This window comes from Phlebotomus papatasi, unplaced genomic scaffold, assembly GCF_024763615.1.
Source record: "Phlebotomus papatasi isolate M1 unplaced genomic scaffold, Ppap_2.1 HiC_scaffold_228, whole genome shotgun sequence".
Taxonomy (NCBI): Eukaryota; Metazoa; Arthropoda; class Insecta; order Diptera; family Psychodidae; genus Phlebotomus; species Phlebotomus papatasi.
In genome coordinates this window covers 21,220-33,064 of record NW_026604465.1, presented here as the reverse complement: position 1 = coordinate 33,064, position 11,845 = coordinate 21,220, and the positions used below count along the sequence as shown (strand labels likewise).

General features: G+C 39.9%; 1 protein-coding gene across 1 annotated transcript; it reads right to left on the bottom strand.

The window, feature by feature from the left end:
* Nucleotides 1-455: 455 nt before the first annotated feature.
* Nucleotides 456-5,385, bottom strand: LOC129808948 (uncharacterized). Its single transcript, XM_055858855.1, has 4 exons — nt 4,919-5,385; nt 4,766-4,842; nt 577-4,694; nt 456-500 (listed from the first exon to the last, which is right to left on the bottom strand). The coding sequence occupies exon 3, from the start codon at nt 4,438-4,440 to the stop codon at nt 1,126-1,128; it is 3,315 nt and encodes a 1,104-aa protein (XP_055714830.1). The 5' UTR covers nt 4,441-4,694; nt 4,766-4,842; nt 4,919-5,385; the 3' UTR covers nt 456-500; nt 577-1,125.
* Nucleotides 5,386-11,845: the final 6,460 nt, after the last annotated feature.

Sequence of the window (11,845 nt, the reverse complement as noted above, 5' to 3'; positions counted from 1 at the left end):
GTCAGGGCCAATTTTTTTTAAATTAGAAAAACCTCATTTTTTGCCTATTTTTGGGGGATAGGGAATGCATGAAGGGGGAGGGGGTAAAAACAAAAAAATTACGTTCGAGGTAATGTCATTTGAGGTGGGGTCACCGAAGACCGGAAGTTGATATCTCTTACCGTTGATTTTTTATATGGGTCAGAAGACTGAAAAAGTGCGAAAAACAGTATTTTTAAAATATGACTATTACCGTTACTTTCCCGATCCATCAACGGTTGTGACCGATGTAGTCGGGTTCAGAATTAAAAGATCTTTCAAAAATGTCCAAATTTGTCCAAATCCGTTGAAAATTAGACCCTCTAGGGTAGTTGACCTTTGACCTTGAATAATTCAAGATGGCGATTTTTCCAGTAATACTTGACTGGATGTACTTTGACCAACCTTAAAGATATTCAAAGGTGTAATGAATTAGCCTCAATTTCCCCTATACTTTCCCTCAGCCTTGTCCTTGACCTCACCTTAAAGATATTCAAAGGATACGAATTAAATGGAATTCCTTCTCTAGTTTCCCGATGGATTTGTCCTTGGCCTCACCTTCAACGAGAAATATGTACTTATTAATCCGTGGTCGCAAGGACCAGAAAAATTTTCCTTCACGGTGAGAGAAGCCTTCCGGATGATTAAAATCGTTGCCTTGTTCAAGCACAATCTGGCTTCTTCCTCTCTTCCTTCCAGTCTTCCTGATCGCGCAATAAAAATCACCTTTTATCCTTTTCCCACCACCGATATATTTCTACCACAAATCACAATTAAAACTGACAAATTTTCTGATTAACTTTTTCCGCTCACAGCCACTTGAAGAGTAGTCAAGGTTAGAAGAAGGGCAGAGCAGCATGAACTTTTTGTATGAAAAATTTTTACAAACGAAAGTAACGTGAAGTTGGCTGTGAAATAGATTTGAAATTTAAAAAATTGAGCAATTTAAAGTTAGGCATTGAATTTAAGTTGAAATTTTGAATTGAAATTTTTAGATGAAATAAATTGTTAAATTTTTTAATCAATTTCCAACATCCTCCCCGGGTTGGACTGATGCATCTGATGATGATGTAGCACGTCCAAGGAATCCTTCGTCTGTTTGCGGAATCATGCAATTTTGGCGATAGGGCGTTTGTATATGCCCCGATTGGTTTTAATACGGGCTACCCGAACTAATCCATCAGTCCCAGAGTTCAGGGACTCCACTTTCCCCAACACCCACTTGGATCCTTCCTTGCTAGATTCATCTAGTAGGAAGACCAGTTCTCCAGCTTTGAGGTGTTCTCTGGTGATTTTCCAGCGAAGTCTCTGCTGCAGTGTGTTGAGGTATTGAAGACGCCACCTTCTTCCAAATTCCTGAGCCCGCAGCTGACATAGTTGCCAGTAAGTTTGGCGGTTTTCAGGAATCTTTGACAGATCTGGATTGGGGGATGCATTCCCAGGGACACCAACTAAAAAACGTCCGGGTGTCAGAAAACTCTCTTCGTTGGGATCAGGAGACATCATGCATAGAGGGCGACTAGTGAGGATTGCCTCAATTTGACATAAACTGTTGGGAGCAGCCTTGGTCGCCATACAGACAAAAACTGCTATATAAACCTTCTGAATGCCCGTCTTTCGTGAGTGAGCTCCCCGGGTTGCAGACGAAAGCATTTGAAGTGGCCCCGCGTAATCAACACCGGTGGCCTGAAATGGTCGAAAAAGATTAACCCTATATTCCGGTAAATCTCCCATCAACTGATCTAGCGGTTTAGGTTTCATGCGGCAACATTTGAAGCACTCATGCACTATTTTTCTCACTAAATTTCGTCCTGCCACTGGCCAGAATGTTTGTCGCAGGGAGGCAAGTAGTAGGGTAGGGGCTGCATGCATCTGTTTAATGTATTCAATGCGTGCTATTATGAGGGTAACTTTGGATTTTGGAAGTAGGACTGGATGCCGGATCGCAAACGTCTCACTTGCATTTTTCAATCTTCCATCCACTCTATTTAATCCATTCTTTGTAATCAGTCTTGACTCCGTCATAACCTCGTTGTGTTGTAAAAAGAATGAAAATGCTACAATATCCAGAGGGGACACCAGTGCCAACTGTTCTCGATTCCTATAGTCCCTCACGACATCGCCGCAGATCACTTTAAATCGAGGTTTCCGGTACAATTGTTTTTCAATCGCCAAGGACTGTGTGATTGGTTTTGGTTGAGAATCTCTTAATAATTCGAGACCTTCTCTCCCTGGTAGGCTCACAACAAATCTACCATTAGGTTTTCGTTTGTGGGTTTTTGCAAAGCGGGTCTCGGATCCTGATTGAAGATCTACGGCGGAAGATTTTTCATGACGATCTTCAAATTCTCCAAAATTACGTGAAACTTTGTCCACAGCAGGATTCATGGGTCTAGTTTCGTGGTGGGAAACATCGCGTGCCGAATGAAGCGGATTGAACTGACCCACAACTACATATCCGAACGTAGTTTCCCGGAGATGTGGTAAGCCAATTCCGAGACTGATTTTGTCAGTCAGAAAACTGTTCCAATATGCGTCCCCACAAACTAAGAGATCCACAGGACATTGAACATTCCATAACGGGTCAGCCAATGGAACATCTGAGGGAATTTGAATAACACGTTCATCAACTGACCAATCAGGAATGTTGTCTGAGATCTTTGGGAGAATATAACACAAGAATGTGTAGGATTGATTATTCCTTTTAGAGAAAATGGTGGTAGTGACTCGGTAGTTCACTGGATTCACTTGACTGCCTACACCCAAGATTGTAGAGTCCGACGGGGTTTTCGGAAGTCCGAGTCTTTCACACAAATCTGTCGTCATAATGCACGCTTGTGCGCCACCATCCAACATCAATCGACATGGGATTCTTCGGTGATCCGACGTAAGAATGTCAACTGTAGCGGTAGCGAGAAGCACTTTTGGAGTTGTTGAGGTGCATTTTGAAGGAGCCGTAAATACCGGAAGAGTGACGACAGAATTTGATTCTAAGGATTTGGGCGACTCAGAGTGGAGCTTGGATGTAATGTCAATAATAGGATTTGTGGGGGGTTTTCCGGATGCCGGCGAATCGGCTGGAGGGGGCTGGCCCACAAATTTATCATGAAGTAGAATGTTGTGTCGGCCCTGGCACTTCTTGCACTTATAAAAAGAGCAAGTGTTTGTAGGATGTGGGGACAGGCAATTACGACACAAATTCAGCTCCTTTACTACTTCGAATCTCTCATCAGGTGTTTTAGAGATAAACTGTGCACATTTGTACAGTGGATGCGGAGATTCATTGCAACATCGGCAATTTGATGTTGCTGTGGAGACATGAAAGGCTGATACCTGCTTCCTTGATTTGGTAGGCTGTGAACGGGAGGTATTAGCGGTGGATTCGTCAAAAGGATTGGAGGCATTTGTGGCATCAATACATCGCTGATTAAGGAATTTTCGGAATTTTTCTAATGTAGGCGCCTCCTTACCGCACTCCCTACCCCATAAGACTCTAGATTCTGAATCCAATCTGTCTAATGTATACTGAATTAGCCACGGATCGCGATTTGTGACCTCAATGGCATCTAGGGCTGATATGGATTCAGATAAAATACTGGATATACGACGGATGGATTGTGGGTCATTGGAGGTGATACTTGGCATATTATAGAAAGTCCTAATATGATCAGCGACAATTTCATGCTTTAACTCGAACTGTTCTATCAACAGTTCCCATGCCACGTCCAGGTTTGCATTAGTAATGGGAAGGTTTTTTATGACGGACAGTGCCTCACCAGATAAGGCAGATTTGAGGTAGTCAAGTTGTTGGACTTTTGACAGGTGAGGGTGTTTCATGACGCTGGATTGGAACCTCTCCTTAAAGGGAATCCACTCACTATACTTTCCACTGAAGGTGGGCATTGCAATTTGGGGGAGTTTTGTGGGTTGGGCAGAGTCATGCAAAACTACATCTCCATTTCTACTCATATTGTTACTATTATTGAGGGTACTTGCGTGAGTTGTGAGTGTAGTGATGAGCTGATTCACTTGCTGTTGACTCTGCTCCAATGTCTGCTGGCTTCGTGTCATGAATTCCTTCATGAATGAAAGGAATTCATCCTGATTGGGTCTTGGAGATCCTCTGGAATTCGATGGAACATGGGTGAGCATCTGCGTGAGTCTCTTATAGATCGCATCGCATTTGCTCAAGAAAACTTCCCTTGCAGTTTCCTCCAGATCTCTCTGTTCTAAGTCTCTTTCTTCTTCGATGATTTGCCCCTGCGCTGCCACATATCGTGTCCTCAATGTGGCAACTTGTTCCATTTGAGCCTCAATGACGCTTCGTTGCATGTATTGGAGATCAGCCTCGCTGATACCCTTCAAAAAAGACTCGACCCGAATAAGTGCCTGCACAACTCCCTCCCGAACCTGCTTGGCCATTGTGAGTGGATTGATGACCGTTGGAGAAACCGTTGGAGCGATAGCTGGTTGAGTGCGATGGCTCGATGACGGACCAGAAAAATGGATGTACTTTGACCAACCTTAAAGATATTCAAAGGTGTAATGAATTAGCCTCAATTTCCCCTATACTTTCCCTCAGCCTTGTCCTTGACCTCACCTTAAAGATATTCAAAGGATACGAATTAAATGGAATTCCTTCTCTAGTTTCCCGATGGATTTGTCCTTGGCCTCACCTTCAACGAGAAATATGTACTTATTAATCCGTGGTCGCAAGGACCAGAAAAATGGATGTACTTTGACCAACCTTAAAGATATTCAAAGGTGTAATGAATTAGCCTCAATTTCCCCTATACTTTCCCTCAGCCTTGTCCTTGACCTCACCTTAAAGATATTCAAAGGATACGAATTAAATGGAATTCCTTCTCTAGTTTCCCGATGGATTTGTCCTTGGCCTCACCTTCAACGAGAAATATGTACTTATTAATCCGTGGTCGCAAGGACCAGAAAAATTTTCCTTCACGGTGAGAGAAGCCTTCCGGATGATTAAAATCGTTGCCTTGTTCAAGCACAATCTGGCTTCTTCCTCTCTTCCTTCCAGTCTTCCTGATCGCGCAATAAAAATCACCTTTTATCCTTTTCCCACCACCGATATATTTCTACCACAAATCACAATTAAAACTGACAAATTTTCTGATTAACTTTTTCCGCTCACAGCCACTTGAAGAGTAGTCAAGGTTAGAAGAAGGGCAGAGCAGCATGAACTTTTTGTATGAAAAATTTTTACAAACGAAAGTAACGTGAAGTTGGCTGTGAAATAGATTTGAAATTTAAAAAATTGAGCAATTTAAAGTTAGGCATTGAATTTAAGTTGAAATTTTGAATTGAAATTTTTAGATGAAATAAATTGTTAAATTTTTTAATCAATTTCCAACACTTGACTAAGGACGAAATGTTGAGCTGGACTACCTCCATAACATATCTAAAAATAAAGGAAATCGTCAGGATCATTTTTTTTTTTAAATTAGAAAAACCTCATTTTTTGCCTATTTTTGGGGGATAGGGAATGCATGAAGGGGGAGGGGGTAAAAACAAAAAAATTACGTTCGAGGTAATGTCATTTGAGGTGGGGTCACCGAAGACCGGAAGTTGATATCTCTTACCGTTGATTTTTTATATGGGTCAGAAGACTGAAGAAGTGCGAAAAACAGTATTTTTAAAATATGACTATTACCGTTACTTTCCCGATCCATCAACGGTTGTGACCGATGTAGTCGGGTTCAGAATTAAAAGATCTTTCAAAAATGTCCAAATTTGTCCAAATCCGTTGAAAATTAGGCCCTCTAGGGTAGTTGACCTTTGACTTTGAATAATTCAAGATGGCGATTTTTCCGGTGATAGGTGTCTAAGAACGAAATGTTCAGCTGGACTACCTCCATAACATATCCAAAAGTGAAGAAAATCGTCAGGGCCAATTTTTTTAAAATTAGAAAAACCTCATTTTTTGCCTATTTTTGGGGGATAGGGAGCGCATGAAGGGGTGGGGGGTAATTTGGGTAAGTTAGTTCAATAGAATGTATTGACATTGTGGGGGGTCACCGATGACCGGAAGTCAATATCTCTTACCGTTTAGCAGCTAGAATTTTGCAAAGTTGACAAAAAAAGTCGATTGTGAAAACTGCTCTCTCTTGGAGTTCGAGCAGTTAATAATGAAACTCATTCATCAATGTGGAAGTTTGAAAATTCGCCATTTTTGAGCTGAAACATATACTTAGTTCTTATATTTTTTCGGTTTTTAAGTTTTCTTGTAATTACTAGTTCACTAGTTAAAAATCTTCTCAAACTATTGGAGTCGTAGTGTACTCTCTTTCTTTAAAGTTCGAGCAGTTTAAAAAAAAATCTAAATTTTAACCTTAATTTGGTCAAGAGCAAATCCAATGATGTCATCCACATTTCCAATAGCATCAAGCACCTCTGGTGGTGCTGTCGAGAAGTTTTGCTGGTCTATTGATGTCCATGCTTGTTGGAATCTCTTAAATAAGAGGTTTTCCGGTGCAGCCGATGGACCCATGTTATATGAGTAAATACATTCCAGCAATATCTCAAGGATATGGTGTCTGCAAGCTAAATACAGCATTTTTCTCCCAAACTTTTCCTCAAGCAGTCTGCAAACACCTTTAGCGTGTCCTAAAAATAAATAATTTTAAATTGCAAACAATATTGAAATACATACCCAATTTATGTAGTAGCCATTTATAAAATATATATTCTTATATATAATGTATATTTTCTTTTATTTTTTCTAAGAGACTTACACATTTATTTTAAATATTAATTAGTTTATTATGATTTTTTGATAATTATGTGTAAATCTCCATAATGAAAAATAAAAGAAAATTCATTTAAATACATTTTCTAATTAATAATTTCTAATATAATTTCTAATAACATGATTAAGTTATGAGTTGGCTTCAAATAGCTTTATATAAAAAAGTCAAATTGTCATGGGGATCAAATTGAACTGACAGTTTACTTGCCTGTATTAACTGTCGTTGTGTCGAATGCCAGTGCTTTTATTTGTTGAACAACATTCCATTTTTGGACTTCTTCAAATACTGCACTGGCAATGGCTCGGGCATTTCCGGACTCCAATTTTGGGACGCCCAACAATTGGTTTGCTGATTTTCCCGAGACGACCACCACAATACGATCCACATTTTTTTTTCCAACCGGATCTGGTAAAATTTTGCCATCCCAGTGGAGCGTAAGTTGTGGATCCGGTTGGAAATTAGTTTTTGCTTTGGCAGCCATTTCCCTGCGGTTTTCCGCAGGAAAACCGGAAAACCTCTTATTTAAGAGATTCCAACAAGCATGGACATCAATAGACCAGCAAAACTTCTCGACAGCACCACCAGAGGTGCTTGATGCTATTGGAAATGTGGATGACATCATTGGATTTGCTCTTGACCAAATTAAGGTTAAAATTTAGATTTTTTTTTTAAACTGCTCGAACTTTAAAGAAAGAGAGTACACTACGACTGCAATAGTTTGAGAAGATTTTTAACTAGTGAACTAGTAATTACAAGAAAACTTAAAAACCGAAAAAATATAAGAACTAAGTATATGTTTCAGCTCAAAAATGGCGAATTTTCAAACTTCCACATTGATGAATGAGTTTCATTATTTTTTTTTTATATTTCCTATTTTTTTGAAGCCAAACTTCTCGAGACTAGAAACTACAAGAACTATACATAATATTTTTCATTACAACGAATGGTATTGTCAGAAAGTGATTTAAATTTTCGGGCTATTTTTGTCCCTGTCGTCCATAGAAGCAGAAAATACACCAAATCAGACTGTTATATTTTCTAAAACTAAATGTAAGGTATTTCATTGATTTTGTTTATCACTTTCATATTTATTGTTGATTTTTGGTCAGTAAAAAGCGTCTCGTCCTTAAAGGATCAAGTTACCTTCAAGTTTGAATTTTCAATTTTTTGGATGATTTTTTGATTATTTATAAATAAATTTAATCAGTAGTGAATTATTATGTGCCTTAAAAAACCGGAAAGGCCTAGTTCCTTCATGGAATGTTGTGTCAGAATTATTATTTATTTATTTATTTATTTATTTATTTATCTAAAAAATGCCATGAGACAGGATAACCTACGAAGAGCTCTATCTCGTGATTTCGAGCATTTCGCAAAGCAGCTGAGACGCTGACAGAGACGAATTACGTTTTAATTAATTAATTAATTAATTAATTTTTAGCAAAGACATCCAAGAGACGACTACCAAGAGCTTCTAAATTTAACCATAGTTTTTTTGGGAGCGATTCCACCAAATGGCGTAGCTTTCCGTTCCCCTGACTCCGTAAGTCATGCGAGGTGGATGAGCAGGGCAATTTATGTCCTTAAAATATTTTTATTTAAGGGACAGTTTCAATTGTCTAAGCAAGAGGAGAAAGGCCTGACAACCCTCAACATATTTTTAGTAAAAATATATGTGAAGGCCTGGTTCAACGCGACGGATTCTAAAGGTGCCCCGAAAAATGATTTACAATTAGCTTCAGACCTCCTTCAGTGGAAAACATTGGATAAAGGAGGATCTGAAGCTGTATTGACAAAATTTTCTGAGCACCTTTGGTATCTCAGTGAGATATTGGTGCCACTGGCTCTTTTTGACCCAAGAATTTCTCCTAGTGAGAAAAGAGCATGTTTAAAAAACATTTTTTTTTTGAGCACATATATTCACAATCTGTATTATTATACAATAAGCGAATTTTTTATCAGTTAGAAAGGGACATGCGGAGCACAGACTCAATAGTCAGCCTCCCTATATTAATTAACAATTTTTTGACATTTTAATGGACCAAATCAGCCAGCGAGATCAATCTCGCTCGCTTCAATCGATTTCCAGCCTCATGGTGAAGAAGTTGATGCGCCAGAATATTTAAGTGAGAATCCAGCCTCCTCCTGTATCTTATGGCACTTTGTTGAATTTCTTCTTTGACCGACAGCATTCCAAGATCACGTCTGATCAGGTCATTAGGTACAAACCAGGGGGCATTTACAATACAACGAAGCATTTTGTTTTGGAATCGCTCAATGATTTCTATGTTTGACCGAGAAGCAGTACCCCACAGCTGACAAGCATAGAGCCAAACTGGTTTTAACATTGTCTTATATAACAATAATTTGCTGTCGATAGATAGAACTGACCTACGTCCCAAAAGACAGTACATTTTGCGCAATTTTTCGCTGAGCTGAACTCTTTTTGTTCAAATGTGCTTATTCCTAGTCAATTGTCGATCTAGATGGACGCCCAAGTATTTGACAGTATCACATATTGGAATCTGCCGACCATTAATGAAAACTGGGAGGCTGGTTGACTTTTTAAGAGTGAAGGTCACATGAGCAGATTTATTTCCATTCACTCTGATCTTCCAGGCTGAAAGCCAGTGTTCAGTCCGGACCAAAGCTTCTTGCAATTTGGCGTTAGCAGTAACAGGGTTTTCATGGGTGGACAGCAGAGCGGTATCGTCAGCGTATGTCGCAAGAGTCACTCCCCTTGTTTCTGGCATATCCGCTGTGTAAATGCTAAACAAAACTGGGCCCAGAATGCTACCTTGAGGGACACCAGACAAAACAGGACGCAGCTCAGTAGAAGACTCACCATGCTTGACGTAGAAGAAGCGATCCACAAGATAGGACGTCACAATGAGACTCAATTGTGGGGGGAAAGCTCTTTTAATTTTGAAGATAAGCCCTGGGTGCCAAACCTTATCAAAAGCCTGACTGACGTCAAGAAAAACTGCTGAGCAATATTTCTTGGATTCGAGAACATCGCTGATGGGCTCGACTATTCTGTGAATTTGTTCGATTGTAGAGTGTCCTCTCCTGAACCCAAACTGATGATTCGGAATCAAATTCTCAGTCTCCAGATATGGCATCATTCTCATTAAAAGAAGCCTCTCAAATAGTTTCGAGATCACTGGTAGCAGACTAATAGGCCTATATGATGTGTAGTCCTCCAACTTTTTACCAGGCTTTGGACACATTATAACCTCTGCAACCTTCCACTGAGCAGGGGCATATTGCAATCTTAGAACAGCGTTGAATATTAATCTTAGCATTGCAATGCCTTCAGCTGGTAACTCTTTAAGAACCTCCGCTGTGATGAGGTCGAACTCAGGAATCTTTTTGGACTTTAAAGACAAGATCTCCTTCAAAATCTCCCCGTCACAAAAATTTTGTACAGGAAGATCCATTTGAAAGGGTGAGCCAAAAATTCTTCGACCAACAATTCGTGCTGTAATGATCTTGGAGATTCCCATGGATGGAAAACCTCTGAAAGATGATCAGCAAAGACTTTTGATTTTTCAGTGTCATTTCTAGCCCATAAGCCATCCATTCCTCTAATTGGTGGGACTCTGATCTGTGGTCTTTTGATATTGCGGGTCGCTTTCCAAAGGTTGTATTCATCGGTTTGATTAGACGATAGTCGAGACAGATATGACTGAAATCTGGCATTTTTGAGCTCACGCATAAGTGCCTTCAGTTGCGCACTAGCTCTATTGTAAGCAGCTTTGTCGCGTGGGTGGCGAGTTTGGAACCATCTCTTTCTCAACCTTCGCTTCTCTGCTATTTTTACTCTAACATTCTGCCCGATCATTTCCTTTGCAGTCGATTGGCTACTATCCGGAGTTGCATCCCAAGCAGCTTGCTGAACTATTGTACTTAAGTCTCTTACTGCATTTTCTAAGTCCAGATTACTTTTTAGGGGAAGATTCAAGCATATATTTTTAGCAACTAATTCTCTGTAACATTCCCAATCAGTACGACCACTGGTCAGAGAAGGTCGCTTGGTAATTGGAATAATTTTCGCACTCAAAGACAAGATGATTGGGGTATGATCTGAGGACAGATCCAAAGATGACTTCAAGTTACAAAGCATAGGATCAATACCTCTTGTTATGAAAAAGTCGATCAATTCAGGTGTCTTCGCTGAGTCTGTCGGCCAGTACGTGGGCTCACCAGTAGAGTGGTGAGTAAGGTTCATCGATTTAATCGTTTTTAACAATTCTTTTCCTTTCGCAGTAACTAATCTCGATCCCCAATTTGTATGTTTTGCATTCATATCTCCTCCAACAATAAATTTGTTACCCAGGGTTTTAAAGAAATCGGAGTAATGGGCCTCTTTATTATTAAATCTTGGTGGACAATATATCGCGGAAACCTTCAGTGGACCAACCAAGTCTTCAAGCTCCAAAGTAGTAGCCTGTATACGCTCAGAGGAATAACCCAGATGTTCCGTGTGTCTGATGCTCTCTCTGATAAGGATACCTGTACCGCCATGTCCCTTTCCACTCGGGTGATTTGTGTGGTAAAAACAGTATTTCGGGATACGAAAATATGATTTATCAGTAAAATGTGTTTCGCTTATCAACATGACATCAATATTGTGCTCAGTCAAAAACGCTACAATTTCCTGACGGTGATTACACAGTCCGTTTGAATTCCATGAAGCAATCTTGAGTAACTCAATCATTTTAATTAAGTTTCGCAACCACTGCTGAGAGGATCCCCAGCATATTTGAAATTTGCGCCGCTAAAGACTTCATCATCTCTTGTAGTTCCATCATACCACTCGCATTTTCAATTGAAACGGTATTATCAGTGCCTATCTGTGGTTTTGTCTTACTGCCTCCCACAACCCCAGCATAAGTTATATTTTTTCTTGACTCCAGATTTCCCTGGGCTAGTGTTGCAGCATCTTCGTCACGTTGACCAGAAGTCCTGCGGTCTCTGGCATTCTGCAACTTTCCATACAACTTCTGCTGAAGCTGCTTGTAGACTGCACAACCTTTGTATTTCGCAGGATGGTT